This window comes from Crocuta crocuta, unplaced genomic scaffold (assembly GCF_008692635.1).
Source record: "Crocuta crocuta isolate KB4526 unplaced genomic scaffold, BGI_CrCroc_1.0 scaffold306, whole genome shotgun sequence".
Taxonomy (NCBI): domain Eukaryota; kingdom Metazoa; phylum Chordata; class Mammalia; order Carnivora; family Hyaenidae; genus Crocuta; species Crocuta crocuta.
The window spans coordinates 2,404,383-2,430,046 of record NW_027529630.1 but is presented as its reverse complement, the minus strand read 5'-3'; the positions used below and the strand labels follow the sequence as shown (position 1 = coordinate 2,430,046).

At 37.8% G+C, this 25,664-nt stretch overlaps 1 protein-coding gene and 1 long non-coding RNA gene across 3 annotated transcripts in view; one reads left to right on the top strand and one right to left on the bottom strand.

The window, feature by feature from the left end:
* RAB6A (RAB6A, member RAS oncogene family) overlaps window positions 1-17,975 on the top strand; it is an 81,015-nt gene extending 63,040 nt beyond the window's left edge. For both annotated transcript variants that reach the window (XM_077762253.1, XM_077762255.1), the window contains exons 7-8: window positions 14,157-14,223; window positions 15,925-17,975. In XM_077762253.1, coding sequence (XP_077618379.1) covers window positions 14,157-14,223; window positions 15,925-15,989 — 132 coding nt within the window. In that variant the 3' untranslated portion in view covers window positions 15,990-17,975. The remainder of the gene's footprint in view (window positions 1-14,156; window positions 14,224-15,924) is intronic.
* Window positions 11,982-14,237, bottom strand: LOC144230039 (uncharacterized). Its single transcript, XR_013334674.1, has 2 exons — window positions 14,078-14,237; window positions 11,982-13,671 (listed from the first exon to the last, which is right to left on the bottom strand). It is a non-coding gene; the product is annotated as an uncharacterized LOC144230039 (long non-coding RNA).
* Window positions 17,976-25,664: the final 7,689 nt, after the last annotated feature.

The window sequence follows — 25,664 nt, the reverse complement described above, 5'->3', positions numbered from 1 at the left end:
ATTTAGGTGCTTAGGTTCAGATTTTCCCCTTTGTCAGTGATTAATCGTATGGAATATATTTCTATCATGTGGCAAAATTACTAGTTGATTTTAAATATTAGCTAAAAAAATAAATCTCATATGGGTTGCCTTTTCCTTGAATTTGTTTTTATAAAGGAGCTTAAAACTAATCAAATAGGGTATCATTGAAAATATTATTTAAATAACTAGAAATGGAAGAGATTTTTTTTTCCTTTCAGTTGCACTCACAAATCATGCCAAAGTTTTTTTCTTTTTTTTAACCTACCCTTTTTTTTTTTTTAAATATTTTTATTTATTTCTAGGAGAGAGAGAGACAGCGTGAGTAGGGGAGGGTCAGAGAGAGAGGGAGACACAGACTCTGAAATAGGCTCCAGGCTCTGAGCTGGCAGTCAGCACAGAGCCCGACGCGGGGCTCGAACCCACGAACCGCGAGATCATGACCTAAGCGAAAGTCGGACGCTCAACCGACTAAGCCACCCAGGTGCCCCTAACCTACCCTTTGATATCACTGGATATATTGGCTATGTGGAAATATTAAAAAAAATTTTTTTTAAGATTTATTTATTTTGAAAGAGAGAGTGAAGGCAGGGCAGGGCCAGAGAGAGGAGGAGAGAGAAAATCCCAAGCAGGCTTTGTACTGTCAGCACAGAGCCCTGTGTGGGCCTCAAATTCATAAACCGTAAGATCTGAACCAAAATCAAGAGTGAGTTGCTTAACCAACTCAGCCACCCAGGCACCCTGGAAATATTCAGATTTTTTAAAATGAAGTCCAAGTCAATCTACTTACTCCTGACTTTGGGCAGTGAACTTTGTATGTTTGGAGTTCAGTGCTTATTTTGGAAATCTAATGTTTATCATGCCATTGGAAACTTTGGCAGTATGGGAAAAAACCTTAGTGACAAAAGTTTTCCCTAAGACAGATATTTTTTAAACTCATATAGCATATTGTTGAGATTAGGGATGTATTTTTCCCCCATCCTGCTATCTTTGGTAGAGAGTAGAATACCTGATATCCAAACAAAGGTAAGAAAGTACAAAGGTTTTTAGAATGGCAGATTGTCCCCAGGAAGATCTCCTAGGATTAAAGACTTGCTTAATGGTTTTAAACTTTAATGTGCATAATAGTTTCTTGGAAACCTCTATAAAATAACAGGTTCCTGGGGCACTACTTCTAGATATTGATTCAGTAAGTCTATGATAGTGCCCTAAAAATCTACATTTTTAACACGAATCTCAAGAGGTGTTTCATGCAAACTATACTTTATAAAAAGACCTGTTAAGCCATGGAGATGGTTCAGCAAGTATGTCAAATCTATTCATTTTAATAGGACAAATATTGATTCTCTAACCCCTGCTAGATACAAGACAGACTTCCTACACTTAAAAGGCCCTGTCTTATGTAGAAGCCAAAATAAGGAATTAAATATTATGTATCCCAGTGCCAAAATGTGTCTCCATGCAGTAGGGGAACAAACCTAGTGAAACTCAGAAGTTCTTTTGACTCATTTGTATTCAAGTCTTACAAGCAGTCATTTAGATACCTACTCTTGTTGGGGCGCCTGGGTGGCTCAGTTGGTTAAGCATCTGACTTCAGCTCAAGTCATGATCTCATGGTCTGTGTGTTCGAGCCCTATATCAGGGTCTGTGCTGACAGTTAGAGCCTGGAGCCTACTTTAGATTCTGTGTCTCCCTCTCTCTCTTCTCTCCTGCTTGTGTTCTCTCTGTCTACCCAAAATAAATAAAAACATTAAAAAAAAAAAAAAGATACCTACTCTTGTTGACTTTCCTGTATTTAAGGCCCTGTTGTCTATTGCCTTGCCTGCTACCACAGTTTATTAACTGATATCTGCCTTCAGTCTTGCCCCACTTTAGATTACTCTCCATCCTGCTATCAGAGTCATTGTTTTTAAATACTCATTTGACCAGGTTACTTATGAATTTTATCCTGAATTTTAAGCAAAGTCCTGAGTATGCTATGTCCTGCCATCAAAATCCTGATCTGACCCCCATATACATCACTCTTGATCTTTGGCCACCATATACCCATACTACACTGCTTAAAGTCTCCCAGGTTTATTGTGTTCCGATATTTCCATTGTCTGTTACTGTCCCTTTTCATAAAATACTGTTTTTTCTCTCTCTGCTATTTATAATTTAAAAAGTTAAAACATAATAAAATTTAGATTAAGTGCCTTTCCTAATTATTGAAGTAGCACTACCTTACTTTTAATATAGAAGATTTTTTTTTGTCAATTCTGCCTCCCACCATAGTGGACTCAATAAATGTTCATTGAATAAATGAATAATATGCTGTGGTTTTTTTTTTTTTTTAGCAGATCATTAAAGCTGCCATCTTCTGCCATAAGAAGAAAAAGATCTGCTTAATGAACTTGACTTTGTCCTAAGAATTTTCTTAGACTGAACAAGCTTAGAGAATCTAGGTTATGTGAGAAATTGTCCTTCATTCAGTATTTTGTGGGTTTTTTTGGGTTTTTAAAAATATTTTTTATTTATTTCTGAGAGAGAGAGAGACTGTGTGAGCAGGGGTGAGTCAGAGAGAGAGGCAGACATAGAATCTGAAGCAGGCTCCAGGCTCTGAGCTGTCAGCACAGAGCCTGATGCGGGGCTTGAACTGTGAGATCATGACCTGAGCCAAAGTCGGACGCTTAAGTGACTGAGCCACCCAGGCACCCCACTTCATTCCATATTTTGACTGCAACTAGATGTAAATACTCCTGCATCTTGAGTTTCTTTGAATTCAGCTAAACATACATTGAACCTTTTTCTCATTTTTTTTAGATCAACACTTGTATACAGTGAAATACACACATCTTAGTTTACAGTTAGATGAATTTTGAGAAATGTATGTATATGTGGATGTAATGACTGCATCAGTGAAGATACAGAAATATGTTGTTTAATTTGCAAATACTTGAGGCACTTCTAGCTACCTGTACTGTTCCAGCTTCTGATTTAATTCTGTTGTGGTCAGAGAATATACCATGCAACATTTCAGTCATTCATAATTTATTGGTATTTGTATTATGGCCTAGCATATGGCCTGTTTTGGTGAATGTTCCATGTGTACTGTAATGTTCCTGTACAGTTGTCAGGTATAATGTTTTATAAATATCAGTTGTATAAAGATAGTTGATAGCATTGTTCAAATCTTAAAGAGTCTTACTAATTTTTGTAGTTCTATCAGTTACTGAAGGGAGGTATTAAAATGTACAAAATTTGTATTTGCCTGTTTTGCCATTTAGTTCTGTCAGCTTTTACTTCTTATATTTTGAAGTTCTGTTATTGAGTGCATACACATTTAGGATTGTTATTGTCTTCCTAATGCTTTGACTCTTTAAGTCTTAAGAAATGTTCCTCTTTAATAATACTCCTTGTCTCTTAAGTTTTGATCTGATTTTAATATAGTCACACTAGCTCTCTTATTGCTTATTGTTTGCTTAGTATATCTTTTTCCTTATAAAATGGGTTGCTCTTAAATGGCATATAGTTGGATCTCACTTTTTTAAAAAATCCAATCTGAAAATCTCTGCTTTTTAATTGGAGTGTTTGGTTTATTTAGATTTAATAAATAGTTGGGCTTATGTCTGTTATTTGCTCTTTGTTATCTGATTGCCCCTCTGTGATTTTTAGTTTAATCAAATATTTTATATTGTAATTTAATTCCTTTTTATTTTTAGCTAAACCTTTAATAACTTTTTTAGAGGTTGCATTTGGGATTATACTAGAGTGTATATACCATTTCATCCTTTGCACCTGTGCACCTATCTTTTTGTGTTACTGTTGCCACATATTTTATATTTACATACATCATGAACCCCATAATAACTGTCTTAATTTTTGCTTTAAACAATAATTAAGAAGGGCACCTGGGTGGCTCAGTTGGTTAAGTGTCCGACTTTGGCTCAGGTCATGATCTCACAGTTTGTAGGTTCGAGCCCCGTGTTAGGCTCTGTGCTGACTGCTCAGAGCCTGGAGCCTCCTTGGGATTCTGTGTCTCCCTCTCTCTCTCTCTGTCCCTCCCCCACTTGAGCTCTATCTCTCAAAAATAAATAAAAATGTTAAAAATTTTTAAAAATAAATAAAAAGTAATTAAGAGACAGGCCAGCTTTTTCTGTTTACCCATATATTTACTATTTCCAGTGTTCCTTCATTCCTTCTTACAGATATGCATTTCATCTGGTATCATTTCCTTTTAGCATATATAACTGTCTTTACTGTTTTGTTTTTTTTTTAATGTTTATTTATTTATTTTGAGAGAGAGTGTGAGTGGGTAAGGGGCATAGAGAGAGAAGAGAGAGAATCCGATGCAGGCTGTGCACTGCCAGTGCAGAGCCCAACGTAGGGCTTGATCTCACATTCCATGAGGTCATAACCTGAGCCAAAATCAAGGACACTTAACCTGTTTTGTTTTTTTTTTTAATTTTAAATTTTAAATTTTTTAAAATTATTTTTTAATGTTTTATTTATTTCTGAGAGAGAGAGAGAGAGAGAGAGAGAGAAACAGCATGAGCAGGGGGAGGGTCAGAAAAAGAGGGAGATACAGAATCTGAAGCAGGCTTCAGGCTCTGAGCTATCTGTCAGCACAGAGCCCGATGGAGGGCTCAAACCCACGATCGTGAGATCATGACCTGAGCCGAAATTGGACGCCCAACTGACTGAGCCATTCAGGTGCCCCTGTTTTTTTTTTTTTTTTTAACATTTATTTACTTTNCAGGGGAGAGGCAGAGATAGAGAGGAAGACACAGAATCCAAAGCAGTCTCCAAGCTCTGAGCTGTTAGCACAGAGTCTGATGTGAGGCTTGAACCCATGAACCATGAGACCATGACCTGAGCTGAAGTCAGATACTTAACCAACTCAGCCACCCAGGCGTCCCTAACCTTACTGGGTTTTTAAAAATTATTTAAAATTTTTTTTAATGTTTTATTTCTGAGAGAGAGAGAGAGATAGCATGAGCAGGGAAGGGTCAGAGAGAGAAGGAGGTACAGAATCTGAAACAGGCCCGAGGTTCTGAGCTAGCTGTCAGCACAGAGCCCGACACTGGGCTCGAACCCACGAACTGTGAGATCATGACCTGAGCTGAAGTTGGATGCTTAACTGACTGGCCACCGAGGTGCCCCATAACCTTACTGTTTTTTATTGAGGTCTCCTGGTGATGAATTTGCTCAGCTGTCAATTAGCCCAAAAGGCCGTTGTAAGAATAATTCTGTATGTAAGTGTCATTTTAATGTATTTTTCCTCCCCCATTTTCTTCATTTCTCTTCTTCTGGAATTCCAGTGGCACATTAGTTAAATGGCTTGATTTTATCTCACTGGTCACTTGGACTTTTGCTCTTTTTTTTAATCCTATTTTTACTCTTTCAGATTGGATAATATTCTTGGTGTGTCTTGAAGTTCACTAGTCCTTTTCTTCCATATCCAAACCGCTATTGAGTCCATCCAGTGAATTTATCATTTCAGATTCTAGATTTTTCCTTTGTTTCTTTACATTTCCATTTCTCTTTTGGAATACCCCACTGTTTGATCATTGTGGCATTGTTACCTTCAAGTCCTCGAACATATATATAGTAGTTGCTTTGAATTTATTGTCTAATCCAACATATGAGTCATCCCTGAGTCTGTTTTTACTGGCTGTTTTTCTCTTGCCTTTAGGTTAAATTGTCCTGTTTCTTTATGTAATTTTTGGTTGTTTGCTCAGCATTGTGTATAATTTATAGAGATTCTGGTCTCTGTTATTTTTCTCTGCAAAATGCTGGGTTTTATTTTAGCAGGTTTTTATATTGCTGGCTGATCACCGTGAACTTGTGGAATCTTAAATGTTTTCTGTTTTTTTGATGGATTTGTAGAAAGCCTGAAGTATTTATGAAGCTGTTTCTGTTTTTGTGTGATTCAAACGCTAAACTTTATCCCTCAAGCAGGGCAGTAACTGAGGTCTGCTCATTTCTTCCTGCCTTCTAGCTATTGCTTTCAGATAGGCTCCTTGAAGTCTCTCCTATATATGTACCATTAAAGAGTCAACTGAGATTTGCAGGAAATTTATATGTAGACTTAAGGGTTCCCTCCCTTGGCTTCCTCCTTTTTGTTATTTCCTTCCTCAGTCCAGCCACACAAGCAGTCAACTGGCACCTCAGACCTTTAAAATCCTAGTTTCCTGCATGGGGTCTGGCCACCCCATATTGTAGAGGCTAGGAATGGCTCTTGGGAAAACCTATATAAACATGGGATCTTACCCAGTGAGTATGGGTTCCCTTCTTCCCAGAGTTGAATTCCTCCTAATTCGTATCTGTTTTTTGTTGCTATTGAGAACCTTTAAATGGTTGTTGTGTGTTTTTTTTTTTTAATGTTTTATTTATTTCTAGGAGAGAGAGAGAGAGAGAGACAGTGTGAGCAGGGGAGGGTCAGAGAGAGGGAGTCACAGACTGAAACAGGCTCCAGGCTCTGAGCTGGCAGTCAGCACAGAGCCCGACGCAGGGCTTGAACCCACGAACTGCGAGATCATGACCTAAGCGAAAGTCAGACACTTAACCGACTTAAGCCACCCAGGCGCCCCTGGTTGTTTTTTTCTTTTTTTTTTTTATAGTTTTCCCAGAGTTAATAATTGCTAACTACAAGAGTGTTAGTCCTATACAAGCTAGACTGCTATTACCAAAACTGGAGGTGATATTAAATTTATGGGGGTAAAACTTAATATATCTGATAAATGTAGCAACTGAGACTATTTAGCATGTGCATGCTTAGTTTAGTTTAGTTTTGTTTTTTAACATGGAAGGCCAGTTTATACCTGAATTCTGTATGTTATCTAATAACAAAGTAAATAGGTTTTTTACTTAAATTATATATTTAATAAGTAACACATATCAGCAGAAATTATTATGAAGAAATCATCTCAGACTTCTGAGTTTTTATTGTTGGTCAGTCACAACTCAGAAATGGTCCTGATTAGTCAGACATTCACCAGGTAAATTTCACAGTTCAGTCACTGTCTTGGAAAACACTGGGAATCACAAGCTTACCTGCCTGTGTGTGTTCAGCCATATATGTTTGCAAATGTACAGTTACTTTTGATGATTGTGCATTGTACTCATTTGACAAAATCATCATGTATTTTCACCGGAAGGTACATAGTAGTCTTTCTGTATAGAAGATATGTTTATCCGTACTAAAGGTACCATCTAGTTGTATTTTCCATGTACAGAGATATTTTCTAGCTTTCTGCTGATCTGCTAATTGGATTCCTTCTCCCTACTCTCTTATATACAGGGTTATAATATACATAATAAAAGCTGAAAGTAGGCTTTCTCTATTGCTCTGTTTACTTTTTAAATAATTTTGGGAGGGGACACCTGGGTGGCTCAGTTGGTTAAGTGTCCGACTTCAACACAGCTCATGATCTTTTGGTTTTTGAGGGTCTTTTTTTTTTTTTTTTTTTTTACAGATAGTTTATTGTCAAGTTGGTTTCCATATAATTATGGTTTATGAGTTTGAGCCCTACATCGGGCTCTGTGCTGACAGCTCAGAGCCTGGAGCCTGCTTCAAATTCTGTGTGTGTCCCTCTCTCTCTCTGAGCCTCCCCTGCTCGTTTTCTCTCTCTCTCTCATAAATGTAAAGAAAATTTAAATAATTCTGGGAGAGATTTTATTAATGCATCATTAATGTCTGACCATGGTTCAAGTGATTGGGCCTAAATGCCTATGAATTTTGGCTTAAAATAAAACAAATTTATTCCTGCACAGTACTGCTCTTCTGTCTGTAAATCCTTTGCTCTTTATTTAAAAGTATTTTTTAATGTTTATTTTTGAGAGAGAGAGAGAGCACATGAGCGGCAGAAGGGCAGAGAGAAAGAGGGAGATACAGAATCTGAAGCAGGCTTGAGGCTCCAAGCTGTCAGCACAGAGCCCCAACATGGGGCTCGAACTCATGAACTGTGAGATCATGACCTGGGCCCAAGTTGGCCACTTAACCAACTGAGCCACCCAGGGGCCCCAGCCCTTTGCTCTTTAAGCTGGTTTAAGCACTCAACTCTAAGATCCTGTTTATGTCTTAAAGAATATTGTTATAGTTGTTTGTTTACTTAATAAAAATACTATCAGGGCTAGAACTACAATAATTAATAATACCTCACACAACCATTTGTTTTATATAGGACATTTAAGTAATATTTTTCATTCCATTCAATATTTCATAAAAAGAGGGTCTGAAAAAACTTTTACCCCTCTTTTTTCTGTTTTTTAAAATGCAGTAATATTGCTTTCTTTTGTGAAAGTGGTATGGGGTTTAAATTGCTGAAGGAAATGGTAATGAGAAAGTAATTATTTAAGGCTTCACCTGACTTTTCATCTGAGATTTAGTACCTTCTTTTAGTGGAGTATTAAGTGTGTGGGTGTCACCTTTCTTATATTCTATAATTTTATAGTACTGGGAAATGGGAAAAGAACAGAAACACTTCTTGATCTTTAACTTCTAAAATCATCAGTGCTTATCAGAAGAAAAACATTTATTTGAAAGAAGGTAAGGACTTTGTGAAAAATTAGTGATTTCTAAAAAAACGTATGATATAGAATTAGTGATTTCTAAAACACTTATGATATAGTTTCATTCTCATGAAAACTATGTAGTAAAAGGTAGGTGGTACATGATAAATGCCTACCCAATGCTACAGAGACCGTAAGATCCACAATAATTATTGACAGTCAGTGCTAGCACAAGGATGTATATTTGTTGAAGAAATGAATAAAATCATATACAGATAAGATGATCAAGGAAGGCCTGATGCTTAGTCATCTGTGATTCCTAATAAAGCAGAAGCTCTGTCATAGCATATTATTGACATTTAAGAAATGGATTTTCCTTTAATGATTATTTAAGACAACTTAATTCTCTAAGGTTTTTTTCCTTCCTGTCTTAACATATATTTCTGTAAGGATAGAACTTTGCTTTTGTGAAAAGCTTTTTCTTGGCTTATTTTAGGATGTCCTGAGTTGAGTTTAGATTAATGGCATCAGTTCTTTTCATCTAATTGAAATAATTTGAGGGAACACTAAAATTTTCAAATACACTGATTAAAACTGTAGATAAATTTAAAAAAAATTTTAATGTTTATTTTTCTGCGAGCCAGTGGAGGAAGGGCAGAGAGAGAGTGGGACAAAGAATCTGAAGCAGGCTCCAGGGTCTGAGCTGTCAGCACAGAGCCCAGTGTGGGGCTCGAACTCATGAACTGCGAGATCATGACCTGAGCCAAAGTCAGACACTTAACCAACTGAGCTACCTAGGCACCCCTAAAATTTTTAAGTCCTCAAAAATGGATTAAGTTTTTATGTCTGTGGTTTGTGTGTAATAATAGTATTTCACAAAGCAAATTCCTCTTATTCAGGGTTGTTGGCTGTTTCCTCACACAAGCCTTTCCACAATGCTCTTCCATTTAGAAGAGACTTCCATTTTATACTAGACAATACACGGTAGTAGGAAAAAATAGGAACTTCGGAATCTTGGCTCTGCCATTTTATTTGCTGTATGGCATATTCTTTCTTTAGCCTTAGATTTCTTATAGAACATTCATATCTTCCTTATAGGTTACTATGAGGATTAAAATGAGAAAACATGAAGATTCTAACAAAGTAGCCACTCAGTATTAGCTTCTTTCTTGCTTTATTTGGTGATTACTTCACACTCCTTACAAACTCGTGTTACAGCATCAGTCTTTAACCATGGCTGCACATTAGAATCGTCTAGAGTTCTTTTAATGAACGGTAAGGGCCCAGCCCAACCCCAAATTAGTTAAATCTATCTTTGGCGGTGGGACCCAAGCATCTGGTTTTGTTTTTAGTTTCCCAGGTAATTCTGATGTGTGGTAGGTATCGAGAATCACTGGAATAGAGGGAAGGATTTCACACATAACTTTTCAAAGAAACTTTCCTAACATACTTTTTTCTAATTACTTTCAAAGGTAAAAATAAGTTGAACCTCATAACTTTAGCCCCTTTTTATTAGAAAGAATGTAAGGATTAGAGAAATTAACACACTCAAGGTCACAAAACTATAATAATGGGGTAGTTAGTATAGAGCTTCTTGGCTCAAATTTTATACTCTTTCTAGAAACACATTAAAAGCTGTGTTATACAGTGAGAATAGGTAGACAGATAAGAATATATTAATACATAAGAATATAATAATACCCTCTCGAAAGACCTCATTAGGTATGTACTTTTTTTAAAGCATCAAAACTTACAGAAAGTAAGTAAACCTTCTTAATGTCTCCCACACATACACACAAATCCATTTTTTTAATGAATTTTTTTTTTAATGTTTGTTTATTTTGAGAGAGAACATATACAAGTTGGGGAGGGGGAGAGAGAGGGGATACAGAGGATCCCAAAGCAGGCTCCCAGCTGACCACCGAGAGCCTGATGCAAGACTCAAATTTGCAAACTGCCAGACAATGATCTGAGCTGAAGTTAGACACTTAAACGACTGAGCCACTCAGGTGCCCCGAAAAAATCTGTTTTTAAGGTAGCGTGTAATAAACTTGGATATCCTTAAAAGCTGAAAAGATTGTGCATTTTGAGCACATAAACATTTTAATAAATATTTCATGTCAGAAGCAAACTGTGAGATCTTGGGGAAGATTTCTAGATATACCTCTCAGTAAGAACGTTTCATTTCTGCTCTAATATTTTCCCAACCCCCACACCTTTCCCACCAGTTCTAAGTAGCTTCTTAAAGCAGAATTTTACACCTGTTAGTGTTTTACTGTAGTTCTAGAATTCACTGCCAGATTTCACAATGTGGAAAATTTTTCTGTTCCCCTAGCCCACAGTGCCATCCATGAATTTTTATGACTAGTCTCTAGTAGAAGCAGAGCTACTGTTTATTATAGACTTTCTATGTAACAAATCGGTTCTCAGCAATTTACCTAATGACTTCCCTTAATTTCTGCGATAATAGGTAAGTGTACTATTATTTTAAGCCCTTCACCCTTTAGCTTTTAGGGTTTTGCCATTCCTCCCTTTCACTTCCAATATGTGATTTGTAGATCTTTGTAGCCATAGTAAATAGAATCACTGATAAAATTCCTTATGCAAACTGTAGTTTTTAGTGCCTACCTTTATCTGCAGGACAAAGTTAATATGCTTTCCACATCATTCTTATTCTGGCCTTTAATGTATACAGCTTCTTTCTAATCCTTTTACATATTCTATGCTCTAGCCAGTCTGGACTACCTAAACACCCTTGAATGTATCTTGTGCTTTTCTCTGAACATGGTTCAGGGATTTGAACCAAATGTGGCACTAGATCAGACTATACATCCCGGAAATTCAGTCTATAATGGTGATATTCAGTCTTGGCCTCAGTGATTTTAACACTTAGCCATATAGCCATAATGTATAGTCCACACACTTCCAATTTCAGTAGTTTCAAGCACAAGGGGGAATGTTGAGGCTAGCCCTGACTTTAGTACATCTCTAAAATGCTACTAAACCTTACAGAACCAAAACAATTATACGTTTTCTCATCTTCCCTAATCCTGTCCCACTAGACTATGGCCCACAGATGAAAATTTGTCCTTTTCTATATTACTTTCTCTAAACAGATTACTTAGAGTTCCATTCTTTCATCCCTTTGTTGGCCTTCTATTGTTTCTGTTCCTTGTCGTTTGAATTCAGCAACATTTGTGGAACACTTAAACTCTGCGCACTTAAAAAAAAATTTTTTTTTTAATGTTTTTGTTTATTTCTGACAGAGAGTGTGAGCAGGGGAAGGTCAGAGAGAGAGACAGAGATACAGAATCTGAAACAGGCTCCAGGCTCTGAGCTAGCTGTCAGCACAGAGCCTGATGTGGGGCTCGAACCCATGAAGGGCGAGATCATGACCTGAGCTGAAGCCAGACACTTAACCGACTGAGCCACCCAGGCACCCCAAACTCTGAGCACTTTGCGTAGTGAAGTACATCCAAGTAATTTTTTTTTTTTAAGAGAGAGAGAGCAGGGGAGAGGGGCAGGAGGAGACAGAATCTTAAGCAGGCTGCATGCTCAGCATGGAGCCCAGGTGAGGCTTAGTCCCGCAACTCTGGGATTATGACCTGAGCCAAAATCAAGAGTCAGCCATTCAACTAACTGAGCCACCTAGGCGCCCTAGCCAAGTAAAAATTTTAAGCTGCTTTAAATCCCAACAGAAATGTTTCCACCCAAAGATTTTTCCCAGTATCCTGAGAAGGGCCTTCTTTTCTTCTACTTGTGTCCTCATATCATTTTGTACTTCCTTGTTTGTTTGTTTGTTTGTTTTTAAATGTTTTATTTATTTCTAGGAGAGAGAGAGACAGCGTGAGCAGGGGAGGGTCAGAGAGAGAGGGAGTCACAGACTGAAACAGGCTCCAGGCTCTGAGCTGGCAGTCAGCACAGAGCCCGATGTGGGGCCCGAACCCACGACCCGCGAGATCATGACCTAAGCGAAAGTCAGACACTTAACCGACTAAGCCACCCAGGCGCCCCATTTCTTGTTTGTTTTTAAGTTTATTTTTGAGAGAGAGAGAGCACATCCATGCATGCGTACAAATGGGGGAGGGGCAGAAAGCGAGGAAGAGAGAGAGAATCCCAAGCAGGCTCCATACTGTCAGCGCAGAGCACAATGTGGGGTTGGGAACTGTGAGATCATGACCTGAGCCCAAATCAAGAGTCAGACTCTTGGAGCACCTGTGTGGTTCAGTCAGTTAAGCATTGGACTTCAGGTCATGATCTTGGGGTTCATGAGTTTGAGCCTTACATTGGGCTCTCTACAGCTGTCTGCTGTCAGCACAGAGCTCCCTTTGGATCCTTTGTTCCCCTCTCTGTATGCACATGCTATTTCCCAAAAATAGACATTTAAAAAAAAAAGAAAGAGACACTTAACTGATTGAGCCATCCTAGGATTCCCTGTACTTCTTTGGTTTATAGCACTTATCACACTGTGACATAAAGAATTGTTTGCATCTGTCTCTTTCAGTAGACTGTGAGCTCCTTGAATTAAAAAACTACATCTTGGGAGGCCTGGGTGGCTCGGTTGAGCATCTGACTTCGGCTCAGGTCATGATCTCACAGTTCGTGGGTTGGAGCTCCGCATTGGGCTCTGTGCTGACACCTCAGAATTTGGAGCCTGTCTTTGGATTCTGTGTCTCCCTCTCTCTCTGACCCTCCCTGCTCATGCTGTGTGTCTCTGTCTCTCTCAGAAATAAATAAAAACATTAAAATAAGTAAATAAATAAATAAAATTAAAAACTACATCTTGTTCATTTCTGTGTCCTCAGAGAACCTGAGACAGTGACTCAAACAAGCAGATATTTTGTACAAGGGAGTTACATCACATGTGTATTTAACTTCTAGGAATTTTAACACTGCATGCCAAAAAAGCAAAGAAAGAAAGAAATCAGGCAGTTTCACCTGCCATTCTACCCAGTGAGTAGATGCTTAGTATTGGGCACATGATAGGTATGAATCTGTTGTTCCTTCAGTCGGTTTCTGTTCCCACATGCCTCTCAAAGTGACCACCTCATTGGGCTTGACTGTGATTCTTGTTTTGAAGATATTTTTCATAACGTCACACCTCAGACACAAGCCAGCCACTGTAACTGGTGCTTTTTCCAGTGATGGAAGAAAAGCCATCTGTGTTGGATTTGAAAGGTGGTGTGTTAGTCTCTAACAGTGCTTTCCTAAGGAATTATCCAGGGTAATTTTGACTAGACTGACTTTTACCATATACTCACAGACTTTAGAAGGTAACCCTTTATAAAATACAGGAATACCACTATCCAGTTTTCCTAAATGAGCAATCTGTCCTTACTCGGAGTTGTTATAGAACTTTATTTTTATGACTCAAATGGCATTTTTGCTGCTTACTTCTTAGCTCTTTGTTCACGTCTGATCCACCAGTTGGAACGTAATGCTCATACTTTGTATATGGCATACTGCATATAGTATTCATTTATAGAATAAATAGACATTTTAATATGCTTTCATTATGCTAAGATCTAAATGAGAAGTAACCCAGAAGCCATATCTTTTAACTCACCATCCAGTGGTCATCCACTTTCATTTGATACCATTTGCTAAATTTTCCCTTCCAATTATCACATTTCTTTTTTCCACAGCTCTTCCGACGTGTTGCAGCAGCTTTGCCTGGAATGGAAAGCACACAGGACAGAAGCAGAGAAGATAGTATCCTTTTTGTTTCATCAGAAAATTGTATTGTTAACATTAGTCTTTAGAGCTCCACTTGGTTGACTAAGGAATATTATGCCATTACCTTTTATAGCCAGGAATTGATGGCTTAGGAGTGTAGAATCTCCAAGGTTTTCTTGTTTTTTTTCTTTGTAACATTTTTTAAAACTTTTTTTTAGTGTTTTATTTATTTCTGAAAGAGAGAGAGAGAGAGAGAGACAGCGTGAGCAGGGGAGGGTCAGAGAGAGAGGGAGACACAGAATCTGAAAGAGGCTCCAGGCTCTGAGCTAGCTGTCAGCACAGAGCCTGAACCCATGAACCTTGAGATCATGGCCTAAGCTGAACTCGGATGCTTAACCGACTGAGCCACACAGGCGCCCCTCTTTGTAACATTTTTTTAACACTTTATTTTTGAGAGAGAGGGAAAGGGAGAGGTGTGCACCTGTGGGGGAGGGGCAGATAGACACACACAAGAATCTGAAGCAGGCTTCAGGCTCTGAGCTGTCAGCATAGAGCCCGATGCAGGCTCCAATGCACAAACTGTGGGATCATGACCTGAGCTGAAATCAAGACACTTAACTGACTGAGCCACATAGGCCCCCTGAAGCTCCAAGGTTTTCTATAGCACACGAGATACGGTGGTTCCAGTGCACCCTTTGTAGCCTGCTGCTCACTACAATTAATCAATGAAAGGGTTTGTGTTTGTTTTCTTGCTTGATTTTTAATGAGCAGGAAACTTAGAATCACCGTTTTTTCCTCTTAATTTTGAGTCCCATTGGCTCTGGGCCTTTTCCCTACAGTATATGTTTTCCTCTGTTGGTTTTTCTTGAGCTTTGTGCTTGGCACAGCAAGAAGTAACTCTGTCTTGAGTATTATCATGGCCTCTACTTTCAGAAACAGGATATAATAAAGTAACATGGGATAATAGTTATTTCAAAGGATTTTGATATTTTAATTGTTTTATATTTACCTTTATTGTTTTTCCATATGCATTTTTATTAAGCCATAGAATTCTTAGCACTTTATGTTCAGCTTTTCCCACTGCTAGATATTGTATGTTTTCTAAGCCTTTATTTTTATTTTTTAAAAGTTTTTTTAAAGTTTAATTATTTTGAAATAGAGAGTATGCACAAGTAGGGAAAGGGCAGAGAGAGAGGGAGAAAGAGAGTCCCAAGCAGGCTCTGCACTATTCAGCCTGGAGCCCGGCGTGGAACTTGATCTCATGAACCATGAGATCATGACCTGAGACAAAATTAGGAGTCGGATGCTTAACTAACTGAGCCACCCAGGCACCCCTAAGCCTTTATTACTGTTAATCACATAATGTGTTCTACGGAGTTGAAGTGCTATCATTTATTAAATTCTCTCCTTGAACTCTCTTGTAGGCTATTTTCAGAATTTTATTATAGATAATCCCATAAGGAATATCATCTTTACATGGTTTCTTGCTTCTATAATTTCCTTAGAATAAATTTCCATGAATAGGGCTTAATTTTATTCTCACCCTTGTTGCATATAGTAGATATAAGCAAGTTTATTCCCTTTGAGCACCTTGTTATAGTGAGCTAGCTGTACTAGGAAATAATGGTCGTATTGGTTCTGAAACAGTAGGAATGGAAGGAGCTTGCAAGAGATGTCAGTGTTCAGCAGAATTGGAATTATACTTTCCCATTTATAGCTCCTTAACTTTTGTTTCAGTGATTGACATAAAACTGGAAAAGCCTCAGGAGCAACCAGTCAGTGAAGGAGGATGTTCCTGCTAATCTTCCATGGCATCTTCAACTTTTCTCCAGATGCTCACTGCTTTGGCTCCCTTACTCTTTCATTGACTGCAGTGTGAATATTGGCTTGAACCTTTTCCCTTCAGTAATAACGTATTGCAATTCATCATTGCTGCCTGTCTCGTGGAGATGATCTATTAGCTTCACAAGCACAAAAAAGTCAGTGTCTTCATTATTTATATTTTACAAAAAGCCAAATGATTCCAACATATTCCAAGTGATAACTTTAAAAATTAGATACGTTTTCTTAATTTTTTTTTTCCTTTTCAGTGTTGGGATAATGTACTTCAAAATGATGGAAATTCCAACAGTATGTGGTTAGGTTAAAGAGCATTTATTTGTTCACAGCAGCACTTGCCTGCCTAGTGCTCTCTCTCTGCTTTTCTCACCTCCCTTACTGCATTCCTTATTCTTACCATCTCTCCCTCAACACGAATGAGGTATGACAAAGCAGGAGTCAGACCAAACCCCCTGGAGTTATCCTTCAAGTTTAGTGATACCACTTGCTCTAGGCCTTGGGCCAAGATGTCCAAAATTATTCTTGAGTGCTGATATAAACTACTTAGACTTTATTTGAGGTCAAAACTCAACTATCATGGTAGGCAGTGCTTAAATAAGAAAAGCGTTCTGATGCATCTTCAAAATTAGTGCTAATGAACCCACTGAGTACTTACAAACCAAATGAACATAAAATGTATTTCAGACCAAAACAGATGACCCTTTCACATGTTAGTCTCTGGGAGAGAAGAGTAATAGTGCTTCAGAACATGTTTTTAATATTGAATTCTCCCAGTGAACTATTTCTCCCAAGATTTAAAAATTGTCAACATAGAGTTATTCTGTTTGTTTAAAAAAAGAAGAAAACTTTTGTAAGCAATAGACTTCTCTTGGGTTTTCTTTCTTTTTTTTTCAAAAAATGTTATGGAGGCAAGGCACTACAGAAGTCAAATTCTTTTAAGAAGAACCAGTGGAAGAATTTAAGCTTTGTACCTTGATCAAAACTACCAATAACCAGTAGAAACAATGATATCTGAAGCTTAAAAACAAAAGAATCCTCAACAGAATAGCAAATGCTTTGCTCAGGACATTTGAGGTCAGATTGAAAATGGAAACAACTTTCTTATAAGCCCCTAGAGGCAGATATGGAAAAGTATACATAGAAGAGGGAAAGGAGAGAATGGAAATAAAACTTAATATTATGCAGATTTATGCCTTATTTTTTAGCATTTTTTTTAAATGTTGGGTCTTTCAGGCTGTTTTTGCTTTTTATTAGATCTGTATAGTTTGGTTAATTAACTAGTGATTTAGTTTCATATTTAAGCTACAATTAATCTTTTTTCTTTGGTGGTATTTATTTCTTTGCCTTTTTTAAAAACTACTTTCAATTTTTAGATGTTTTGTCCAATCTATTTAGAGCTTCATCACCATGGCAATATATATTTCCCTTAAAACACTGTAAACAAATATACTAGGAGTGCACCATTTTAATCTTTACTAGTTATTGTGAGATTGCTGTGTAAGTTAATAAACACATTTGTAAATACATTATTTGCAGGACGAAAATTTCTGAGTTACAGCTCAGAAAAAGCCTGCTGAATTTACGTTGTAAGCATTACTTAACACAGTATAAAGATGAAAAGACAACAAAAAATATCTTCATACTTCCTCATCCCCTCATTGCAACAAAACCCTTAACTGGGAGAACCTTATTCCCCTCTCTTTCCTCTTCCTTCTCCAGTTCCCACTTATTGTCACCTTGTAATATTCAGAGAGCACTTGAATTATGGGTCTGAATAGAGAAATGCTTTCAGAAAATCATTAGCCCACATACCAGTAACTTATACTCAAAGATGGGATGGAGTTGTAAAGTGCTTTTATAATACAATATTATTGTTAAAGGCAAGGGTTGACTCTTTTGTTTTATTTTGACATGGCATGTCCTGAAATAAATATCAATTCAATATGGCAGATGGGTCATATTCTTTATTTGGAAGAAGTTGTGATTTCTGACATGGGGGTGATTGTCTTCCTACTCTGTAGTGTTTGATTCTTTTTATGTATCTTTAAAACAGTAACCAGTTATGCTGCTTTTTAATATTGGTCTTTTTATTTGGCTTGGGGTTCTTCAACTGAAGCAGTGAAGTGTGTTCATAGTCCAGATTTTTTTTTAGTAAACAATTTTGCTGCCAAAAATATATAAATAAAACACAAACAAAAACAATTACTGACTTGGTTTTCTATTCCTGCCAAGGTAGTAAATTAGTATGAATTTCTTACTTCCTCCTTAGAACTATAAAGGGAACTTGAAATCCAGAAAAATAACAAAACAGCACTAAGAAATCCCTAGGGATTCAGAAGACTTTTCAGCTGTTACAAGTGAGGGTGAGTGGCTACAACTTGAAAGACAGGGCTACTGGTGGAGGCAAAGATATAATATATTAAGAAAAGTAATTTATGTTTTGCTTTTCCTCCTCCTAACCTTGCCTTTGCCTAGGGACAGGGACAGCAAACTACTGCCCTCTCACCAAATCCAGCCTGCTACCTGTTTTTAAGTTGAATTTCTTTTGGAATTTGCTGCAAAGGTAGAGTTGAATAGTTGTGACACAATGGCCCCAAAAGCCAAAAATATTTACTGTCTGGCCCTTTACAGAAAAAAGTGCTGAACCCTTTGCCTTGGCACAAATGATAGCTGTTTCCCTTACTACAGAAATGCAAGATACAGGCCAGACTATGGGTTCAGGTGGCCACTGGGGTAATATAAGGGCAGTGTAAACTCAGTGAGGAGTTGATGAAAATAGGTAGAGAATGACCTTCCTACCTTAGGCCTTTCACTCACTCTACCCTTTCCCTTTCAAAACTTCTGTTAATGGGCTGTAATCTAGGTGACTGCCTCCTGCAAGAGTGGCTTCTCCTAAACTAGTTTTAAGGTAAGGCTTTGAAATAAAGTGTGGTTTAGTGGGATGTTACTGAATGGGAGCAATTACATGTGGTCTCATGGTTCCTGGGCCTCTGTCCCACAGTTTGTCTCCTCCCCTCCTTAAACACTTGACATTTCTGGTCTTTGACCCTTGCCCAGTGTACCTTCCCAGATTTGTAACACATACCCCTAGAAGAATTTGGAGCCACGAGACAGAGTAGTTGGATAGCTGAAACTGCCTCAAAGGAAAAAGTGAATACCAGGGTGCCTGGGTGGCTCAAGTCACTTAAGCATCTGCCTTTGGCTCAGGTCATGATCTCATGGTTTGTGAATTCAAGGCCCATGTTGGGCTCTCTGCTGTCAGTGCAGAGCCTGCTTCAGATGCTCTGCCCCCCACCCCCAGCCCCTACCTCATTCACACTCTCTCTCTCTTAAAAATAAATAAACTTAAGAAAAAGTTCAGAGGGGCGCCTGGGTGGCTTAGTCGGTTAAGGTCCGACTTCGGTTCAGGTCATGATCTCACAGTCCATGGGTTCAAGCTCCGCATTGGGCTCTGTGCTGACAGCTCAGAGCCTGGAGCCTGCTTCAGATCCTGTGTCTCCCTCTCTCTCTGCCCTTCACCCGCTCCCTCTCTTTGTGTCTCAAAATAAAATAAAGACATTAAAAAAAATTAAAATGTTTAGAAAAAGTGAATACTGTCTGAAGCAGAAATATTCAAAAAGACCAACAATTTTTAAATGGCGTGATAAATATTGAAGAAAGGAGATACTAGCAATATGGAAAAAGAATCATTAAATAGTCAAATACAGCTATTAAGTGTGAATAATAGTTGCACTAAGGAACACATTAGATAAATGGTAGATTGCATTCCACTGATTTGTGGGAACATTAAATTGAGCCCCTTCACTAGAAAGCAAAGAAACAGAAAAGATTAGAGGATAATAGGATACATAGCAACTTCTGGTAGCAATTCCAGAAATCTAAAGCAAGAATTAAAGTACTGAAAATGAAGACAGTATTCATAAGCATCTACATATTTTGTGAGTATCACTTCTAAAACAGTTCCTGATCCCTGCCTCCTGGTATTCATGTCTTTGTGTGATCCTATTCCCCTAAGTATAGGCTGGACCTGGTAACTTCTGTTGCTTCTAAGGAACAGAATACAGGAAAAGTGATAAGATGTCACTTTGAAGATTGGATTATGAAAAACACTTGTTTTGCCAATCTCTCTGACTCATCTCATTTGCCTCTGTGCAGCAGTCTCCTTGTGAGCTCCTGTGGAGAGGCCCACTTAGGAAGGAGCTGACAGCAGCCTCCAACCAGCAGCCAGTGAGGAACCAAGGACCTGAAGGAAACAGGTCCACAAGGAACAGACCCCAAGGAACTGAATGAAAAGCAAGCCACAGACAAAATACTTGCCAATTTCGTGCTTGATAAAGGACCAGTATTCAGAATATATGAAGAAAACTTAATAGGAAAGCAAGCCAATAAAAAGATGAAAGTTTGACTAGACACTTCACTGAAGATACACAAATGGCAAAAATGGCATGAAAAAATGCTTGACATTTGTCACTAGAGAAATGCAAATTAAAACCACAGTGAGATGCCACTATACACATATTAGGCTAAAACTTTAAAAGACACCGTATCAAGTGTAGGTGAAGATGAAGAGCAACTGAACTCTCGTACGTCGCTTGTAAGAGATTTTGGAAAAACAGTGTGGCAGTTTCTAAAGAAGTTAAACTTAGGGGCGCCTGGGTGGCTTAGTCGGTTGAGCGTCCGACTTTCGCTTGGGTCATGATCTCGCTGTTCGTGGGTTCGAGCCCCGCGTCGGGCTCTGTGCTGACTGCCAGCTCAGAGCCTGGAGCCTGTTTCAGTCTGTGACTCCCTCTCTCTCTGACCCTCCCCTGCTCACGCTGTCTCTCTCTCTCTCCTGGAAATAAATAAAACATTTAAAAAAATAAAAAAAAAAAAAGAAGTTAAACTTATTTAACCTAGCCATTTCATTCTCAAGTATTTACCCACAAGAAATGAAAGCATGTGTCTGTATGAAGACTTGCACACAAATATTCATAGCTTTACTTGTCCAAGAACTGGAAATAACCCAAATGTCCATCAAGAGGTGAATATACTGTATAAAAAAATTATGATACATGCATACTATGGAATATAGAATGCAGTGAAGCAGAATAAATTGATACCCATAACAATATAGATGAATCTCAGTACAACCTAAGTGAAAAAAGTTGAACAAAAAGTAGGTATTTTATGCTTTCATTTATGTAAAATTTTAGGAAATGCAAACTTTTTTAAAAAAATTTTATTTTTGAGAGAGAGAGCACAGGCAGGGGAACGGCAGAAAGACAGGGAATGAGAGAGATGGAATGTCAGCAAAGGAAGGGCAAAGAAAGGGAGACAGAATCTGAAGCAGGCTGCAGGCCCTGAGCTGAAGTCACTTAACTGATTGAGCCACCCAGATGCCCCTGGGTGCAAACTATTTTAAACAACTCTCACATTCTCTACCCACTGGTAACCTCTGCTTTCTGTTTCTAAATTTGCCTATTCTAGATTCCATATATAAGTGGAATTATACAGTATTTGTCCTTTGCATCTGGCTGCTTTTACTTAATGTGTTCACCCATGTTGTAGCATATATCAGACTTTTATTCCTTTTCATGGCTGAATAAAAAGCCCAAGTTATGTACATTCCATATGTTGTTTACTCATTCATCTGATACTTGGATTGTTCCCACCTTTTGATTATTTTATTTTTTTAATGTTCATTTTTGAGAGAGAGACAGAGAGTCAGTGGGGGAGGGGCAGAAGGAGAGGGAGGCACAGAATCCAAAGCAGGTTCCAGGCTCTGAGCTGTCAGCACAGAGCCCAACATGGGGCTCGAACTCATGAACGGTGAGATCCTGACCTGAGCTGGAGTTGGACACAATGGACTGAACCACCAAAGTGCCCCTGGATATTTTATTTTTTTATAAGTGTAGCATTTTAAATTTTTATTTATTTTAATTTTAGAGAGAGAGGGAGAGAGTATCTTAAGCAGTCTCTGTGCTTAGCATGGAGCCTGATAGAGGACTTGATCCCAGACCCTGGGATCATGACCTGAGCCAAAGTCAAGAGTTGGACATTCAACCGAGCCACCAAGGTGTCCCTTGGCTATTTAAAATAATGCCGCCTAGAAAATTGGTGTATAAGTACCTGTTTGAATCCCTATTTTCAGTTCTGTTCAGTGTATATCTAGGAGTAGAATTGCTGGATCATATAATTCTATATTTAGCTATGTTTAACGTTTTGAGGAAATACCAAACTTTTTTCCACAGCAGTTGCACCATTTTACATTCCCACCAGCAATGAGTGTAGGAGGGTTCTGATTTTCCACATCCTCATCAACACTTTTTATGTTCTGATGTGTCTGATAATAGCCATCCTCATGGGTGTATAGTGGTATCTATCTCATTGTGATTTTGATCTGCATTTCCCTAATGACTAGTAATGTTAAACATCTTGCTTACTGGCCGTTTGTATAATCTATTTGGAGAAATGTCTATTTAAGTCCTTTGCCCATTTTTAAATGGGGTTTTTTAGGGGCACCTGGGTGGCTCAGTTGGTTAAAGTGTCCGATTTCGCCTCAGGTCATGATCTCATAGTTTGTGGGTTCGAGCCCTGCGTCGGGCTCTGTGCTGACAGCTAACTCAGAGCCTGGAGCCTACTTCAGGTTCTATATCTCCCTCTCTCTCTGACCCTCCTCTGCTCATGCTGTCTGTCTCTTGTCTCTCCTCTCAGAAAGAAATAAAAAACATTTTTAAAAAAGCATTTGAGTTAAATGGGGTTGTTTATTGTTTTGTTGAAATTATAGGAATTCTTTATATATTCTAGACATTAATCCTATAATAGACATATGGATTTACAAATATTGCCTCTCATTCTGTGGGCTGCCTTTTCACTTACTGTGTCCTTTGATGCGCAAAAGTTTTAAATTTTGATCAAGTTCAGTTATCTTTTTTTTCTGCCTGTGCTTTTGATGTCATATGTAAGAAATCATTGCCAAATCTGATATCAGAAAGATATTCTCCTATGTTTTATCCAATGAGTTTTATAGTTTTGGCTCTTAGGTTTAAGTCTTTGATTAATTTTGAGCTAATTTTGTATACTGTATAAGGGCCAAGCTCTATTCTTTTGCATGTGGATATGTTTTCCCCAGCAGCATTTGTCAAAAAGACTGTCCTTCCCCCATTGAATGAATGGCCTTGGCACCCTTGTTGAAAATCAGTTCTCCATATATGAGTTTATTTCTGGGTTGTTTATTCCATTGATCTGTATGTCTGTCCTTAATGCTAGTACTCTACTGTGTTGATTACTATAGTTTTGTAGTAAGTTGAAGCACATTGCATTTATTTATACCTTTAATTTCTGTCAGCAGTGTCTTAGTTTTCAGCATATAAGTCTTTCACCTTCTTAGTTGTTAGGTTTATTCCTAGGTATTTTATTCTGATGCTATTATAAGTGGAATCTTTTTCTTAATTTCCTTTTTGGATTGTTCAGCGCTAGTGTATAAAATGAAACTGATTTTTACTTTGATTTTATATCTTGCAACTTTGCTAACCTTGTTTTATTAGCTCTGATGATTTTTGTGTGAAATATTTAGGATTTTTAACATACAGTTGACCCTTGAACATTGCTGGGGTTAGGAGCAATGACCCTGTGCAGTCAAAAATTTGCATATAAGAGACAATAAGTGTTGTCAAGGGTGTGGAGGAAAAGGAACCCTTGTGCACTGTTAGTGGGAATGCAAATTGATGCAGCCACTGTGGAAAACAGTAAAAGTTTCTTCAGAAAGTTAAAAATAGAACTACCCTACAGTCCAGTAATCACGCTACTAGCTATTTAGCCAAAGAATACAAAAACACTAATTCAGAAGGATATATGCACCCCTGTGTTTATTGCAGCATTATTTACAATAGCCAAACTATGGAAGCAGCTCAAGTGCCCATCAACAGATGAATGGACAAAGAAGATGTGATACATATACACAATAGAATATTACTCAGCTATAAAAAAGAATGAAATCTTGCCATTTTCAACAACATGTATGGAGCTAGAGAGTATACTGCTAAGTGAAATAAGTCTGTCAGAGAAAGACCAATAACATGATTTCACTCATATGTGGAATTTAAGAAACAAATCCAACAAAGGGGGAAAAAAGAGACAAACCAACAAACAGACTATAGAAAACAAACTGATGGTTACCAGAGGGGAGGTGGGTGGGGGAATGGGTGAAATAGATGATGGGGATAAAGGAATGCACTTGTGATGAGCTCTAGGTGGTGTATGGATTTGTTGAATCACTATATTGTACACCTGAAACTAATATTAACTGTATGTTAACTATACCAGAATTAAAATGAAAACAAATCTGTATATGACTTTTTTTAATGTTTATCTAGAGAGCATGCGTACATGGGAGGGGAGGAGCAGAGAGAGAGAGAGAATCCCAAGCAGTCTCAGACTGTCCGTGGAGAGCCTGATACAAGGCTTGATCCCACGAGCCATGAGATCATGACCTAAGCCAAAATCCAGAGTCAGTCGTTCAAGTGACTGAGCCATCAGGTGCCCCGCATATAACTGTTGGGTCCCCCAAAACTTAGCTATGAGTACTGTTGACCAGAAGCCATACAAATAACAAAAGTCAATTAACACATATTTTGTATGTTATTTGTATTATATATTGCATTCTTACAATAAAGTAAGCAAGAGAAAAGACAATGTTGAGAATATCATAAACAGAACATACATTGACAGTACTGTACTGTATTTCGTGAAAAATCTGCATATAAATGGACCCATGCAGTTCAGTCCTGTGTTGCTCAGAGTCAACTGTAATAAGATGATATCATCTGTAAACAGAGATGATTTTACTTCTTCCATTCCAATATGGATGCCTTTTATTTCTTTTTCTAACCTAACTCTTCTGACTACAACTTCCAGTATATGTTGAATATAAGTGACAAAACTGGGCATTCTGTCTTTTTTTTTTTTTTTAATCTTAAGGGAAACCTTTGAATCTTTTACCCTTGAGCATATTTACCATAGATTTTTAAATATAGCATTTATCATGTTAAGGAAATTCTATTCCTAGTTTATTATTTTTATCATAAAAGGGTGTTGAATTTTGTCAAATGCTTTTTCTGCATCAGTTAGGAAGACATGGGTTTTTCCCCCTTTATTCTACTAATGTAGTATATAGTACATTGGTCAGTTTTCATGTGTAGAAACATACTTGCATTCTGAGGATAAATCATTGTGTGTATTTCTTGGTCATTGTGTATATTCTTAATATGCTGCTGAATTCAGCTTGCTAGTAGTTTTTTGAGGATTTTAAAACCATACTGGTCTATGACACTTTTATACTTATTTTTTGGTAAACATATGTACACATTTCTCTTTGACGTACCCTAGGATATAATTGATGGGTTATAAGGTATTCATATATTTGTCTTTACTAATTAGTTTCCAAAGCAGTTGTACCAATTTATAGTGATGTGAGATTTCCACTTGCTTAATGTTGTCTCTCCTTTTTACTGTTAGCCATTTAGATGGTGTGTAGTGGTTGAAAACTTTTTACTTTGTCTTAAATGTTTATTTTTGAGACAGAGAGCACAAGCGGGGAAGGGGCAGAGAAAGGGGGACAGAGGATCTGAAGCAGGCTCTGCACTGACATCAGGGAGCCT